General features: G+C 38.6%; 1 protein-coding gene across 2 annotated transcripts in view; it reads right to left on the reverse strand.

Annotated features, from left to right (window-relative positions):
- Positions 1 to 6900, reverse strand: part of arhgap42b (Rho GTPase activating protein 42b) — a 91394-nt gene extending 84494 nt beyond the window's left edge. For both annotated transcript variants that reach the window (XM_084717427.1, XM_084717426.1), the window contains exon 1: positions 6282 to 6900. In XM_084717427.1, coding sequence (XP_084573553.1) covers positions 6282 to 6435 — 154 coding nt within the window. In that variant the 5' untranslated portion in view covers positions 6436 to 6900. The remainder of the gene's footprint in view (positions 1 to 6281) is intronic.
- Positions 6901 to 18358: the final 11458 nt, after the last annotated feature.

The raw sequence follows: 18358 nt of genomic DNA on the forward strand, positions 1-18358 counted from the left end.
GTGAGTAGCAAAAAGGTATATGGGGTTTGTGTCGGATCATCCAAGTAAAGTCATCATTGTCATCATTGCAACATTGCTGAGTCTGGCCAAGAAACTTACAATGCAACTTGACATTTTAACATTTTGTTTTTTTTAAGACACTTCCACATTTGTTTCATTTAGTCATTGCGAATGTTGCTTGGTCTCAGCAAAAAAAAAAAAAAAAAAAAAAAAAAATCTTTTAGCACAGGTCAGTTAATTAAATAAGTGTAGTATCTCACATTTTGGCAATCTTATATTATCCAAATTCTCACACCATTTGAATGTTGCCACATAGTTCTCAAGTAGATCTCATCCCTCCTCTGTATACAAACTTACCTACCAAATCTAAAATCTATTATTACATGCTGCCTTGTATCTGTGGTTTCTCCCGCTCCACTCAAAGTGATAATTAGTGTTTTTAGTGTATTCAATTAGTGTTGTCAAGCAGAGGGATTAATAAAAGTCAGCAGTTTTTATTTACGCCAGGTGTGAACAGTCGGTGCCAGCCACAGATAGTACAGCAGAGTTATTAATAGCATCTGCAAATACATATTACTGCACCTGGAACAAATTACCCATACCAACAAATAAAGACGTTCAAACTGTAGTGAGATTTGGGAATGTTTACACAACAATCCTCATCATGAGCACCAACATATACATTGTAATGGAGGTATGATATGTGTTGTAAGACTATGTCTTATGATGTCTTCTCTTTCACCATGTTTTCATATGTGCACAGTGAACAAGTCATTATTTCTTAATAATCTTTTAGTAATCGTAACACTCACTCTCCACTCACTGTACATTGTCCTTCTTCTCACATGGTTATGCACCAATAAAACCAATAATTTGACACAAAATATTAATTTTAAAAGGATTTTACAAATTTAAAAATGATTTTATTGCTCCTGCAGAGTCTATGATCAAAACTGTGTCCATAGCAACGGTGTGTTCTTCATAGTGACAGTCTATTACACAGAAATAACAGAACACAGCTGTCTCCTCCTGAACAACCACAACCGAGTATTTAAAAAAAATCCCTGTAATAAATGGATTTAGATCAAGAAAAAAAAGACAGTCTCTATTTTATCCCCCAAAGCCAAGTTTGATGCTTCATTATTTGAGCAACAACAAAGAATCAACCTGGTAAAAGGTAATCCGATTTGTCATTATTACACAGTTAATCCTACAAAGAGGTAACTAAGAAACAGAGCACAATTTTTTATCATACTTAATTGTCCTTAAATGGACTAACTTCACATGCCATCCTATATGCCTGTAATGGCCTACTACACACATACATAAAGTACTGTGGTTACACATGTATTAGAAACTACTAACTGCAGTTTCAGTAGTGTGTAGAACCATTTTACAGGTAATGTGTTAACACCAAAGTCAACCATGGCTCAACAGGCCTCTTTCACACAGACATTCACACACCTGAAGAGGACTGATAAATTATGGTATACTATTCAATTCTGAAACATGAGATGATTACTATTAAAAAAGGGCTCCATTAAAGGTCTTCCAGTAATGTCACCACTGATGGTGGGTCATAAAGGGTCATAAACCTTGGTGGCGTCCTACATTAAAAACCATTAATAATTTACTTCCGTTTCTTCGCTCCCCGCAGTCTCACTCCGCCCCCGACTGAAACTGGGCCTTCCAGTTAAAGCTCCACTCATTACTACAAGGAAAAGACAAACACGACCCAAAATTCCTTCCTGTAACTGGCTGAGTTGTGGTCAGGCTTTTGGGTTATTTGCTGTAATAAATTACACATAGAGTTTCATAACTGAATGATGATTTCCTCTATTTTAAATTTTAATTTTTCAGGAAACCAAAGACCTGAAACATGGCACGTGGGATCCAGTACAGATTTCCTGCACCCATAAACCAATCAGAGGCAATCAAAAGTTTCAATTCATTATTCTTATGTGATTTGTACAACCTGGAGCATTAAGGTCTTATTGGGTATTTAAACCTCATAGACCTTTGACATCCTGTCACTGACTATCCTAACTGCCATGAATAAACCATTCAGCGGGGTATTTCTGTCCACCTGTGGTGCCCTGCCCACTGACAGAACAGCTTTTCTGCAGAAAAAAAAAAAGGTATGAAATTGGTTTGGCCTTCAGCTGCCCTCGGAAATAGTGGATTCTTTCAATAGTGGTAAGGCACGATGATCCAAATGCTAAGTGCTTCTCGCTGTTTTTGTTGACATCAAATGTACCCATAGAAACATGAAACTGAAACAGTATGATAAAAAAAATCAGGGCTCTCACTATGACAAGCTGTAGCTATCTTGAAGGTTGCTTTGTTTAACTGATGTGGCTCAAGTAACTCTATAGTTGTCTTTATGTTAATTTGTCCATCCATCTCAGTCTCTCTCATCATGCCCAAAATGTAAGATGTCGGACTGGATTGTGATCAAAAATATTGGGATATTATTAGGGCTAGGTACTGTTTAACATTATATTTAATGATATTCTTTATTCACTTGATACTAATAATGTGAATGGAAGCAATCCTAAAATAATTCTTCCACATTTTATGCATTTATTTTAATCAGATGCCACAGGTGTGTAGTAAAGTCATACTTCAGGACATTTTGGTGACATCTTGAAACACTAAACTTTCAACTCCTTCAAATACACAGCGCTTGACTTCACCACACCACAGATTATCTGGGTTGTAGCTGTTGCGGTAGAGGGCAAATCTCATGTTGTAGGCAAGGCTAGATCTGGAAACTAAAAGGATTAAATGTAGGTATCATTTCACTGGACAAGTTTCAGTACTACATGGTAATGGCTTGTTCTGGTCAATACCTTAAAAGGTAGTGAGTACAAATATCCAGCTCAAGATATTATGCATATCATTGCCCAATTTTTAAGGGGAAAGTTAATCAAAATGAGACAAAATCAAAAAACATATTTTTGCTCTAGCCTACAGTGATATTTATCCATCTAGGTTTTGGTGTGAGTTGCCGAGTTTTGGAGATGGGGACTAAACAGCACTTGACCTGCTCGAAGCACTAAAAACTAAATTTGAGAAACTCAATACCAGTGTCTCTTTCTGAAATTATGCCCCATTACTCAAGACCACAGACCTTGTTGTGAGCAGTTTCATGAAGGAACTACTTTTTTGTCCACTGTAGAATCAACCAGAACTAATTTCTTTCTAGGGGAAATAAAGTAGTTCATAGATGCAACTATTCACAAGGTTTGTGGATCATCTTGAATAACTGGGTTACTGAGCCAGACATTTGTATGGCTGATATATTCAAAATTTAGCAACCTGTACCAGAACAATGTAGACGGATAAATACTGTAGCACTACAGGCCAGAGCCAAAATATGTATTTTTAAACTAAACTGTTTAAAAAAAAAATAAAATAAATAAAAATTATTCCAATATGTCCAGGAGAGCCGATTATCCTGTGAACTGATTTGTAAGGACAAAGAGTTCTTCTTTTTTTTTTTTTAATTATAACTTTTATAACTTGAACAGGGGTTTCAGCTTTATTATCTTTATTTCAGCCCAGCTCAGATATCCCTTCACTCCATTGTGCCTGGATATTTCTGGCACAAAAGCAATTTGGATGTGCACACAGTCACTAACATGCAGACTAATAATGTGCTGCACATTAAAACTAATAAAACGTTAATATTTGATGTTGTTTGATATTGCAACTTTAACCCCTAGTGACAGATTTGCTCCTAGGTGGTATTTCAGCTTCAATGACTGAGTGATTGCCTGGTCCACAAGAGCGAGAAAAAGCAAAAACATGTAGCGTTAAGTACATGTTCTGTGTAGGAATGCTGATAAAAAAGAATGACACTTTCTCAGAGTAAAGGTTGACAGGACCACGCTAGGTTGAATCGTGAAAAAAATATAGCGCTGAGCGACGGGTTGGTGAGTTTCCATATTTATTAGGCCTATATTTCTAATGTTCCTCCATTTCACAGGCACACTTCTGACATTAACAGACCAAACTCCCATCATCCCTGCAGGGATACAGCAGAACAGGAAGTCCACTTTAATCAGTGCAGAGGAATTTGAGATTGAACTTGGAATTTGAGAGGACAATGACCCATGACAAAGTGCTGGCATCTTCATCCAGACAGTCACACAGCCCTCATTCATGCAGTCATTAAAGACCGGTTTATGTGTTCACTCACTTCTGATAGGTGACCTTGAGGGTGAAAGCAGCTTTCATTAATGGACTGAAGTTAAAGCAAATCTGCTCTGGAATAATGATCTCCATGTGTAGGGGAGACCAGGAAGCGTTGGACCACCGTGTCAGTTGTAACACTGTCAGTTTGACCAAATTGAAAAATGCTACAGTGATGTCAACAATATGGTACACTCATTTCCTTTATGAGCTCATGGAAGTGGCATGTCTCTGTGACCAACAGTGTAGATTTTACAACTAAAGAACAGATTTTTAGGCAAGAAAGTATATTTTAAAACCAAGATTATTTTTGCTTAGCGTTCATTGTATCAATAATCTGACTCACACAACCTAAATATAAGTTTAATTTGATGATTTGTAATGATCCTACCTTCAAAGCCAAATACTAAAACAGTCGGCTATGTACTTGGCTGCTAGTGGTGGAGACAGTTTCAACACTTTATTAAAATGATGAGAATTTTTGCATTATGTGCATGTTACAATTTGCAAACTAAACGTAAAAAGAGGTGTGGGTTGAGTGTGTACATTTTAACTTCTGGGCCCACAAAGCCTGTGATGCAGGGGAAGCCTCTACAGTGAACCTTAATGCAACACATGCACAATCAGGAATACAGTCCATGTAAGTGTTTTTGTCCCTTTAAATGGTTAGTTTTATTCAAAACTATTTATTGTTTAGTTTTTACTAAAATTATTCATAAATTGGATCACAATTCAGCAAATTACCAGGGGTATAAATCACAATACAATATTAAATAGATTTTTTGGGACAATAATACGATATTTGCCAACTTCAAGTCTGCCACGACATGATTTGATTCAATTCACTTCAGGGGTCAGCGATAGACAATATCATGTGTCTGTTTAACGCAATAAGTTACATTTAAGTCAACTCACAAAAAGCAACTTAACATGGATTCGACAATTTTATGACTGAATTCTTCCAGACATTTTTGACACAGATAATTTCAAAATAATGGTCTATCTTAAAGCTGATGATATAAATATTTTCACTTTGCGTTGATAATATTGGACTGTGGATTTATCAGTGTAGATCAATGTATCACTATACCTGTACAAATTATCTCTCATTGTGCTACAACTCACCCCAGTAATGGCGTAGGTCGTAACAGCGGAACTCTGTAAATGACATTAACTCATATGATCTGTGATTGTGTGATACATACCTAATTATGTTTCATTTGCAGCAGACAAATATAGTAGCAGCAGACAAAAATATATGTAGCGCTGCAACAGCTAGCCAATTAATCATGTAGGTGTTGACTGTTTAATAAACTTTAATTAACTTAATAACAGATTTGCATTATTTAAGAGAAATTTCTCTGATTTCAGCTTCTCAAATGAATATTTTCTGGTTTCTTTAGTCCTCTATGAAACAGAAACAGAACATCTTTAGGTTGTGGACAAAACAAGACATTTAAGACATCATCTTGGGTTTTGGGAAACACTGATCGACATTTTTCACCATTTTCTGTCATTTTACGGAGCGAACAACTAACTGATTAATCAAGAAAATGATCGTCAGATGAATCAAAAAGGAAAATATTTGTTAGTGTCAGCCCTAGTACCATGAATCGCAAAAACAACCAGTAACTTCCTCATGTTCAAACAAAAAGTGTTACTACCATCCCTGGTCTCCCCTATTGCTGTGGTCTTAATAGTAAAAACCATCCATGTCACAGACTCTGGTCTTTCCTCTGGGCTCTGTTAGACAAGCCTATGCATGCAGCAGCCAGGGAGACAGACAAAAAAGCAAATACATGTACTGGAATTACAACAACCTCGGAATAATGAATTATGTGTGAGGTTTTGTCAGCTTTTCACCAGTAATAAAAATGTTTCCCAGTGGGAGAGCACGGGGTTATTCAGCTCCCGGTGACTGGAGCTCAAAGAGGGACCATTCACACACTTACAGTAGACTTAAACACGCTATAATGAATGCATCCTCTAATTACAAGTCGCCTGTGGCTTTCCAGGTAGTTACAGTTATACAAGATTATTTCTGGATCCGTAGGAGTGAAAAAAGGCCACGCTGAGCTACTCACTCTTAAGCGCAGTGATGAGCATGTTTCCATCCTTGATGAGCTCTTTGATGAATTTATTTGTCCGCTCCAGCTCGATTTCATGGCATTTGATCCGCTCTCTGAAGTCCGGGCTGTCCAGGAAAGAGTCACTGAACTCCAAAGTGGGGAGTCCCATTGCGCCTCAACGACAAAAGTTGCCTTTCAGACTTTACAACTCGGCATATAAACGTCTTTTCATCACGTAGTTCCGATCTAATACAGCCGCCTCCAAGTTCCCCCCCAAAAAGTTTTCCTGCTTGTCTCAGTTCCTCACTTCCGCTTTGATTTTCTCCGCTTTTTTTTCGGCTACCTATCATAAAAAATAGTGGTCGTGTGACTCCTGCTGGTTAGTTTTGGATAGTTTACAGCAGTTTCTGCAGCACTGGGTCCGGGTCCTTCAAACTCTGACAGTCAATGACCACATATGCGCCACCCTGCTTTGTTCAAAATAGAAATACTGTATCAAATCTGCATTTCACATGAATAAAAGCAGAATAATAAAATAAAACATATACATAGGCAAACTATAGGCCTATTTCCAGAGTATTTCCTCTTAATTATACATTATTCTGAGTTGATGAGTTGCCCTGAGTTAAAGCAGGGCTGCTTTTGTGCAGAATTTGACCCTTGACCCAGTCATATTGATAGAAATTTGATAAACACAGATGTTACCAATGGTACTAATTAGTGCTAAGGTCCTCTTCCATCTGATAGAACAGGGTTTTTCCACTGAACCTAATTAACATCACTGGAAACACCTGTGTTCATTCTACTAGTCCACTCCCCTGTGGATTTTAAAGGGATAGTTTGGGTTATTTGATGTGGGGTTTTATGGGGTAGTTATTGATAGTCAGTGTATTACCTACAGTAGATGCCACCCGGCCTTAGCACAGAAGCTAAACAATGAACTGCTGTGGACAGGGTGAGCGACAACACATATTTTAGCCACTTAAAAAAGGTCCACCTAAAAAATCTCTTTAAGTATATGATACACTATATTTTTTACCCTGCCATCAGACAGCCTTTTACCCCAGGAAACCACCATTAAACCAAATATCTCTCACTCCAGACCAACCAGACTTAATGATAGAAATCAGTACTTTTACCTTGCAGAATATGGGTATAAAGCTGTCTTGTTCCGTTAATTTGTTTGTGTGACTTCAGTGTTTTAAAAGTTAGCTTGGATTTACTGAAGTCACGTAATCAATCACAGTCACAGATCGAGGCAGCGGTGGACCAGAAACTCCCTCTGTTCGGCAAGATAAAATGAAAGATTTCACCTGTGGACTTATATAACAGATGTTTCACATCATAAATGGCTGTCTGACAGAAAGCAAAGCAGTGAAAATATTGAAAATATAGTGTACAAATAAACTGATATTTTTTTATTTGTTTTTTAAGTGGCAAAAATACATTTTGCTGCTGACAGCAGTACGTTGATTAGCTTCCATGCTGGTGTCCCTTTCTCCTCCTCCAAACAAGGGGGTTGCCGACAAGCATCTACTTTAGCTAAAACAATGACTATCAATAAGTACTTCATACATCCCCTGCCACATAATCTGAACTATTCCTTTAAAGAACAAGTTTTTAGGATTTAGTGAAATCTAGTGGCGAGGTTTGGCAAGGCAATCAACTGAATACTGCTCGCCTCCCCTTCCAAGTGTTTAGAAGACACTACAGTGGCTGCAAAACATGAAAAAAACATTAAAGGTTCTCTCCAGAGACAGTGTTTGGTTTGTCTGTTCTAGGCTACCGTAGAAAGGGTTCAACAGCCCATATGTCAAAGAGGACCCACACCCTCTGTAGATATAAAGGGTTCATTCTCAGGTGTCAAAACCACAACGCTTCTTATTTTCAGGTGATTCTACACTAATTAAAACACACAAAAAACACTAAAAGAAAGAAAATAGTCTAGACTGAGGTGAAACTGTCAAAAATAGTACAAAACCATGAGAGAAAAGTGCATACTAATTTGATGTTTTCATTCTTATTTCTGGGTCTAGCTTTGATTCAGGCCAACATTTGAGCATTTTCAGCATCAGTATGCTGGTGTCCATGTGTACACAGGTTTGATGACGCTTTTTACAAATATGTCAGGTGTGCCAAACAGGCTATTCTTGGCAGAATTTTACAACAAATTTGTTTCCACTTCACAGCCAATCTCAGCCACGCAAACAGCTGAAATCTGTCATAGGCTTTCTCACAAAATTTAACACTGTTAATCATTACTCAGTGCTTCGTACTTAAATTATTTTTGTTATATTACACTTCTTTTTTTCTTATTCTTGCACCCTCTAAGCTGTGACTCAGTCACATCTTAGGTTTTTGGATAAATGGTGCCAGTGAGCTTACTTTTTTAAAGTCGTGAGATGTGTACTGTGCAGAAATTATGGGTGACAATGCATCATACTGGAATTAGTGAGGGTTTGAGGAGAGGGATCTGAATTAATACCTTGGTAAATGGAAGTAATTAAACAAGAGCCTAATTGGAGTCAGGGGAATTTGTCAAATTCTCCTCATGCAACAGGAAAGGCTAGTGATAATGATGTCACACTCCAAATGAGTATTCGGGTAGGCATGAAGTGGAGGCTCTGTCACCAGTGGCACTAAGTCTTTTGGATGACTCTTTCTACTTGTGCTGCTTTTCAGCAGCAGGGGGCTGGGAAGAGGCTTTATCTTTGAGCAAAGTGTAAAAACAATCTCTGTGGAGAGCTGAATGTTGCAGCATTGGCTCGAGCCAATACACATAAATGAAAATTCATTAATAATTTAATGCTTCGCTATCAACGGCAGACCATAAGCTCTGTGGGCGGGGACAGGCTTTTGCTCAGCGTCATTTGGAAGGTTGCCTTGTAGCCTTCTTCCTTGATAACTAACTAGCAACCTTTCCTAATAAGATACCTGCTTTGACTGTAGGTTGCAGAGAGATAAATCATAGGAGACAGATAACCTTCCTGGGCAGCGTCATGTGGCTGCAGAAGAGTTGTTAGTGTGTGTTAACATCATATTCCAGCAACAGCCAGTAGGCCTGTGGTCAAACTGCATTTTCTGAACACATAACAATATATTTATGAACTACGTGAAAGTCATGCCAGGATGTTTCATCTTATCAGGTACAAATAATTTAAGCATTATTCTAGGAATATTTTATCAGAGCTTTGACAAGCATGTCCTGCTTCAGCTACTGTAGGGAACCACAATGTCATTATTAATCTGACAAAATAAGGGGGCAAAAAGGTTGCTTCCTATGCGACCTGTAACTAAAATCAGACAGGTGTACGGCTTCAAATTTTTGATATGCAGCGTAGAAATATTACATAAGTAGGAAGTTAATGAGACAGGGCCATTGATCCATAGGCATGCATGATGCCATAATATAAGAGATTCTCACTGGATCTGAATATTAGATCATTATACAACATATTAGATCATTATACAACATGACCCCACACAAATTGTTCTAGTTTACAAAAAATGGGGGGAAAATATGGAAAACATTGCTGATGCCACAATTTCCCATTGCTGCTCATGTCAAAAAAAATTATTAATGCATGTCTTCTTGTCTTATGTCCACAAAACGGGTTCAGTGCTGCCCACAATCAACCAGAAATTGTCACAAGATAGGGAGTTGGATACAGTACAGAGCATGCACAAAGAAAAATTCTTAGCTCTTAGATGTATATGTGGCTCAAAATGACCTAGTGGGTTAGTTTTCTTGCAGTATCTCAGTTGTAAAGTTGTTATCACTTCTTATTCCAGGTATTGGTAAAGAAAAGACTATTTCCATTTTTAAATAACCCTTTATACTTTTTAATGAATTGTATTATTTGGATTACCATACAAAGCTTCCATAAGGGCCTTTTTTAAAATTCAAACTGGTATATTTCAACAACATATTTGCATATTCATGACTACTGTATGAAAAAGTATGTGTATGTATTATCAGATTAGTCTGCAGTACTGTATGTGCTCAGGTTGTGTAGCTTGATGTTCATAACATGGATAGACAGACTGTTAGTATGATATTTCTGGCTTGCTTGTAATAACATATTAGGTAGGTAGAGTATGTTTAAGAAAAACCTTTGAAACATAACTTGGATTGCTTATAACTTTTTATATACTTTTATGAGTAATAGACATTTATCAGATTTTCTGGTGTAATTTATGCAAGATTCACCCCCTGAATCAAAATGCCTGTACTACTCTCATTCAGAACACACTGAGGACCCAAAATCAGTTGAGTTTTTTGTGAGTGTGACCCACACTTTTGAGTAAAACGCCTGGACTAGAAGAACACAATGGAGATACATCACAGCATAGGTTCACAATCTAAGGTCATACTGGCTCTTCTGCTCCGCCCGGATTGTCTAGATTTCCTGATGAAACAAAACATCACCATCTTCTATCACCTCTTTGTTTCACCTCTGATTTTTGCAGCTCTATAGATTTGACACAGTGTTCCCGTTATGTCTGATTCTGTGGCGCACATCCCCAAAATGCCTCAGGTGTGGCAGGGGCGAGCTACAGTCAAACAGCTCTGAGGACATGGAACTGGAGCGAAGACTGGCCCGTGGCTGCACCTGAGGAATCATCAACAGCGGCTGCATCTGTTTCCTCAGACATATGCATTTACAGTGATGAAATTTCCAGTCTGCTAATGAAACCGAACGAGAAACCCTGAGTGATTCATTGGGAGATGTAATGCTGATTGTGGTCACCACTAAAATCATATTAACATTGCATGTGACAAAGCTGGCCAGGGAGCCCAGTTTGCCTGAGGATACGTGATTATTGCAGCCATTATAATGCCTCTGCATGCATTATCCATTTGGTGGGAATAGCAGTGGTTCAGTGATCAGGTAATTCTCTGAAAATACAGCTAAATATCATGTGCATTCCAGCAGTTTGCTGATTTTGAAAGAATTATGCAGAAAAGTTTAGCTTTAACACACCAGTAAAGACTTGTGGACGAGTGGCTAGCTGTATGAAGCATGGCTAATTGCAATCTAAAATAGCTGCCTGTAGAGTCTTTGAGGGAAATTTGGTTTAATTAAGATGATACTTATTGCAGAACCGTGTCCCTGTACTCCTCTCTCATAAAGGCATTCACACATTCATATTAGTCATGCAATCACGAGTCCACTGAACAGCAGAGCACGAGAATTTCTCTCTGACTGCACCTATGGAGACTTACCAAGAACCACTGCAGACACAAAATACACACAAGCTGGAAATAGACAGGCCTTTTGCACACACTAAGTGAGTGAGACATCTTTCACATATCGTACATGTGGGGGGAAGAAATTAGATATGAGACACACATCTTCCCACGTCCTCAGTCTCTTTCTCACTGCATTAAACAGAGGCACTCTGGCCTTGCCTGACGGAGAATCGGCAGCTCGAGTGGAAAAAAAAAGGCTTGGATTTCACAACAGATATCAATAATCCATGCAGAATAAGCATCGATTAGCTCTGCAATGAGTTATGCGCAAGTCAGGCAACTTCTGATTAGATTTCCTCTTATATCAGTACATCACACAGTGGGGCAGTCAGTGCATGTGAGAGGATGTCTGGTCTCATCGTGGTGGGAGAGGCAGGGGGTTGTTGGTTCCTTACATGCCCCCGTCAATTCCAGCTCGCGTGCCATCATTCCTGCAGCAGCAGCCCTCAGGGGTGCAGTTTGTTACATCGACACAGTGAGCAGAGAAATGTGATACATTAGTGTAACTGTTGCTCCCAGTTAATTGCTGTGTGCACTCTGCAGCGCTGAACTGGGTTATTGGGTGAAAGATGATGACTGTGAGATGGACTCCGCAAAAAAAAAATATAAGTTTCTGCTCAATGCACAGCTCTCAATTTTCCATCTGAGAGTGCAGAGATGATAGAGTTTAAGATGTCACACTTGACATGTGTATTACTGGACGGGATGTGACTAACAACACATTTCATATGACATTCAGTATCAGCAGGGGCAGGCCAGGGTCAGACACACACTGTTAGAAATAAAGGTGCTAATGAGAACCATAAAGGGTTCTTCAGCCTGCCCCCATAGGAGAAACCTTCTGGTAGAACATTTTTATAAAGATTCCTCGTGAAAACCTTTCAAAGAGTTCCTAGAACCCAACATAAAGGGTTATACCTAGAGCTATCTCTGAAAGGTTTGACCCAGAACCCTTTAGGAAAGGTTCTACAGAGAACCCTTCTATGGTGTAATGGTTCCACCCAGAACCCTCTCCAGGGGTTCTATCCGGAATCTTTCCACCTTCTAAGGGTGCTAACAAGTACCCACTCAAAGGGTTCTACCAAGAACTGTTTTATAGTCTATAGGTTTTATCTAGAACTCACAGGGGGGTTCTACAGAAAGCCCTTTAATATTTTATCTAGAACACAAACAGGGAGTTCTATCAAGAACCCTTTATATTCCATGGGTTTTATCTAGAACCTATCCAGGGGGTTCTACTGAAAATCCTTTTATATTCCAAGGGTTCTACCAGGGTTTCTATTAAGAACTTGTTTTGTATTCAGTGGGTTTTATGTAGAACACAAACAGAGAATTCTACTGAGAACCCTTTTATATTCCAAGCATTTCATGCACAAAACAAACAAGGAGTTCTACAGAGAACCTTTTTATTTTTAAGGGTTTTATGTAGAACCCATCGGGGGTTCTATATAAAACATTTTATATTTCAAGTGTTTAATCTGGAATGCAAACAGGGGGTTCTACAGAGAACCCTTTCATATTATTCGAGAGTTGTTGAACTCTTTCTTCCAAAAAGTGTTCTTTGGATGAAAAGGGCTCTTAACTAAACCCCTTGAAGAACCCTTTCTTCAGAAAAGGGTTCTTCAGAAGCAAATGGTTCTGGGAGGAACCTCAGCCATTCAGGAAGAACCCTTATGGAACCCTCATTTCCAATAGTATAAGTGAATTTAACGCAACAGTATTGTGTTAATTATGCATTCAAGACAAACAGATGCATCATAAAAAAGAGCAGGATTAGATAACTACGCTTCTTGTGATGGCAATTACCTCTAAATAATACGAGCTGTTTTCCTCAATTAACAATTGACACTGCCATGCGTACTCTCTCATTTAAATCAGGTATTGAGCTAATTGCACAATTTCCGGGTGGCACTCAGCTTAGTTCCAGAGGAGAGCTTTTGAGAACAAGACCTGTCACTGTTTTCCCAGCTCATGATTAATGACCCTAATTTAGAAGGTTTTTTTAATCCAATCATGCTCTGACATTTCCTATCAGATGAGTCCTTCCTCATTCTTTCCGTTGTTTACCTCCTGACAGCGCAATCTGCCAAAGTGGCAAGTGCCTGGCTCTCATTTATGACTCCAATGTCCAGATGACGTTTGAGCAGTTATGCGTGATTACCTCCTCTTTACACAAAGATGCATCTCTAAAGCATGTGAGTGTCCACGGGGATTCCATTTATTGCTTTTCACTGCAAACTGGAAATTGGGATGTTTATTTTAAGATGGAAATGCCATAGCCATATATGAGTTGAGCGTGGTGTCAGGTAAAGGACACATCCTCTGGAAAGTGGCTGAGCCGGAGAGTAAATGCAATCCAGCGCGCATGAGAGCCTCGTCTGTGTCTCTGCATCTGTAGCTTTTGACTTACAAATCTTCTCAGCGCACATAAGTAGGCTGGTCCTCAGGAGCGAAGCGTTTTCTTTTTTGCCTCATTGACCTTCATATGGTGATACCTGTCTGGGAAAACCCCAGCCACAAATTTAAGTCTGGGTGATAAATTACAAGAGCTGCTCCACCAGCTTTGTAAACAAACAGTTTGTGTGCTTTTTGGGTACTCTGGCTTTAATTTGGGCCAGCAGAAATGCAAAAAAAAGAGGCCTCTGAAGCCCCGCGTGCCCTTGTCGAGCCACATAAACATCTCTTTGGCAACTTCATCTGTTGACCCCGTGCTGTGAGGATGTTTTGGAACATCACTGATCATTGTGCTGAATGTGATAACATGAAACTGTGAAGCGGAGAGCAGCACTTAGCAGTTTCTTCACTGGAGAGAGGCCTTTGCTCTTATTTTTAAAACCAGGTTACTATTTCACGTGCGGGCAGCTGCTTCAGGTTTCCTCTGATTTTCAGAAAAGACTTTGATTCCATTTTAGCTCAGAGTAGAATATTTCACATCTAATACAACACAGAAAAATGAATGATTCAGAAAACAAATTCTTTCTTTGGAAGAGACAGAAAAACTGTCTAGTGAGCTTTAGAATATTTTCTCCTCTACACTTTGCGATCAGACAGCCTTTTCCGATGAATAACTGCTGTTATGAAAGCCAAATATTGCTCTCACCAAACCTACCAAACTCCACAGGCAAAATCAGCAATTTTACCTTGTAGAACATGGGGGTTGCTGGTCCTTAAAAATTATAGTTTGCATTCACTGAAGTCGTACAATATCATAAACAGATCAAGGCAGCAGTAGACATGCGACTCCTATATTCTACAAGGTAAAATTAAACATTTTTTAAGTGCCAACTGGCATCTTCTGTAGGTAATACTCTGACATACAACCCAGTGTCAAATAATCCGAACTGTCCCTTTAATCGTTTACTATTTATCAAACAAATATGTCTCCACCTTCTTGAATATGGAGATGTGATGCTTTTCTTTGTTTTATTTGACCTGTAAATTGGATGTCTTTGAATCCTGGACTGTTGGTAAGACACAGAAAGCGATTTGAAGTTGAAAGCACCTCATACAACCCCACTTCAAATAATATGAACTATCCCTCTACTCTTTAGAAAAAAATGAAACAACACAATTCTTTGGAGCAGTTTTGTTGCTGGCCAGCCCAACAGACATGCTGGTTCATTAGTTTTAAAAATTACAAATTCAAAGGACCATTGTTAAAAGCAAGTCGCTTGCAATAATGGGTGTAATTTATTGGACAATTAATTTTAACCATCCGGGATTTAAAAGCAAACGATCCAGTCGATATCTTAGGCCCAACAGAAAACAACAGATTGCATGTTCAATCTCTTCCTGCAGCTCATTCCATCTGGACGCCATGCTTTTGACCAGACATCTTTTTTTTACAGCCATTTTGGTTGGAAATGATGCCACAGCTTTTCTTTTTTTTCCCTCATCTAATACCGGGCTTTAGAAGCTTTTGTACAAATCTTATGAATCTGAAAGAAGTTTGGTGAAGTTTGGGGATCAACTTTTCTTCCCTCCAAGAAGGAATCCCATCCGGCTTTTTTGTTTTTTTCACTTAAACATGAATAATATAATCTGAACATGACTCAGTTATACAGTAAAGTGTGCTCCTCTTTGTTTTATTTCACATTGACAGCTTTTCCACATGTTTTTGATTCATTTTACATGCACAGTATGAAGTTCTGCTGCTTTGGGATTTCTCACATTAAATCAATAACAAAAGATGAAGTTTGATAAAGTTTTAAAGCAGCATGTGATCATGGGGGCTGTTTGGTTTTATTATTATTCTATTTCTCAGTCTTCCTTTAATTGGATTCTAATGACTTTCATTTTATTGTTGTATTACTGTACTTTTAGTCCTGCATTTTTATTTTATTTTATTTATCCATATTTTTTTTATCATTCTTTGCTTATTTTTATTTGTTTCCAGTCTATCTAAATTTTGCTTTGTGAAGCACTTTGGGCTGCATGTGTGTATGAAAGGTGCTATATAAGTAAAGCTGACTTGAGTTGTTTTCACTTTTAAACAACCACCATAGCTGATGAAAGTCTATCTGACAAGACTATGGTAGAACTGTACACTTGTTCACGGATGAGGTACTGTGACTTCCTCACTCTCTGATGCATCTGATGTATCACGTATTTTCCCGGAAATTAAAATAACTACCAACTACCTAGCTAGCTGCACTGTTACCTTGAATAAACTGAATATTTTTCTGTGTTTGACCATTGTTGTAGACCATTGGCATAATATTGGTACACAACTCAGCAAAATATATAGATTACGTCATGTGTTGGTAAGCATTTTATACAGAAAAGTTGTATAGCTTTAAAGAACCAGCGTGTAGGATTTAGTGACATCTATGGTGAGCTTGCACATTGCAAACACTGAGTGTCTGTTTTCCATTCCAGGCATGTAGGAGAACCTATGGTGGCTGTGAAAGTTAGAACTAGAGCTAATTTCTAGAGCTTGTGTTTGGTTTGTCCGCTCTGGGCTACTGTAGAAATATGGCAGTGCAACACGGTGACATGCAACATAGTAAGAAAACACAATGATTCTTATTTTCAGGTGAACACACCCTTATATAATATTATATTAAATTTCTGCCATATTCTGCCAATAAACCCTCATAAAACTCACACACTGGACCTTTAATAGTTACCTGATCACACCTTTGCAGTCTTATTGTATGAAGAGATCTCTCTAACATATTTGCCTGTTTTTTTCTGATACTTTCTATGCTAATACAGTTTATATTTTATTGTTGCAGGGTATGCATTGATATTAAAAGTGACCACAGAATCTATTTAGGCAGCTCCAACACGGCTGTCATGGTTAAAAATTGCGGATGATCCAATATTGCAGCCTCCAATGACGTTTGTAAGGCGTGAGTCCCGTTCTGTTCTTTGGCAAACGAACCTTTCGTTGACTGGTTTATTAGTATTCCTCACGCAGACCTGAGAAAGCTGTTGAGACGCTCTTGATCAGATAAATCAGTATTAAGGGTTTTCATCAGAGAGAGAATTACACAGGTCCGCCGATGCTTCAGACTCTTCCTCAGGGATGCTGAATTATAATTTTACATTCTTCAGAAAGTTTTCCAATCATCTTCCTTTCTCATGGTTAAATTTAAAGCCCATTAGTTTTATGTCACCTGAAGTTTCTCTATCCAATATATTTCTTCTGCTGTCAGAGAGAAGGGGGCCAAAGAGATTAACTTCCACGGAGCATGCTAAAGGAGAAATCAAGCAAACAATTCTTCCAAAATTCAAAATTGCATCACTGTGATACTGCGAGTTCCCAGAGGCAAAGAAGGAGAATTATGTTTCTCAGGGAAGAAATACAAACACATACAGTAAGTAAGCAGTTTGACATGCTACACTGAGAAAAAACAGTTCCAAAGTGTTTTTTCCTAAAGGGCCAGGGTTCTGCATAGAACCTTTTTTGCTTCTGAAGAATCCCTTTTTGAAGAAAGGGTCCTTTGTGATACTAAGAGTTTTGTTACCAACCCTTTTCATCCAAAGAACACTTTTCAGAAGAACGAGATTTTCAATTATTGTTGAAAGCCTTGGTGTAAAAAGATCCTCACCCTCAAATATTCAAATATCAATATTTCCTGTTGTATCCATAGAATACAATATGGCTCTTTGTAGAACCCTTAGAAGACAAGGTGGTTATAGAAGAGACACTAAAAAGGGTAAATTTAGATCTGCCTTGGTGGATTCTACATAGAACCCTTGGAATATAAAAGGGTTCTTGGTAGAACCTCCTAGGTGGGTTCTAGATGAAACCCTTGGAATAAAAAGGGGGGTTTTGGTAGAACCCCATGGATAGTTCTTGTTGGTGCCCTTTGAGGGTGGAACGGTTCTGGATAGAACCATCAGAAAGGATTCTAGGTGGAACCAGTGGAAGCAGTATAGTCTCCTGATTGGGTTCTAGATGAAACCCTGGGGGTATAAAGGGGTCTTTACAGAACCATCTAGATGGGTTGTAGATGAAACCCTTGGAATATAAAAGGATTTTCAGTACAACGCCCTGAGTGTGTTCTGCCAAGGACCCATATTCCAAGGGTTTCACCTAGAACTCCCTTCGAAGGTTCTAGATGAAACCCTTGGAATATAAAAGGGAACCCCCTGAGTGGCTTCTAGATCACATACTTAGAATAAAAAAAGGGATGTTTGTAGAACCCCATGGGTAGTTCTTGTTGGCACCCTTTGAAGGTGGAAGGTTCTGGATATAACCACTAGAAAGGGTTCTGGGTGGAACCAGTGGAAACAGTATAGCCCCCTGATTAGCTTTAAGATGGAACCCTTGTAATATGGGTTCTTGGTAGAACTTCCTTTGAGGGTTCTAGATGAATCCCTTGGAATA

This window comes from Lutjanus erythropterus, chromosome 4 (assembly GCF_056507025.1).
Source record: "Lutjanus erythropterus isolate fLutEry1 chromosome 4, fLutEry1.hap2, whole genome shotgun sequence".
Taxonomy (NCBI): domain Eukaryota; kingdom Metazoa; phylum Chordata; class Actinopteri; order Lutjaniformes; family Lutjanidae; genus Lutjanus; species Lutjanus erythropterus.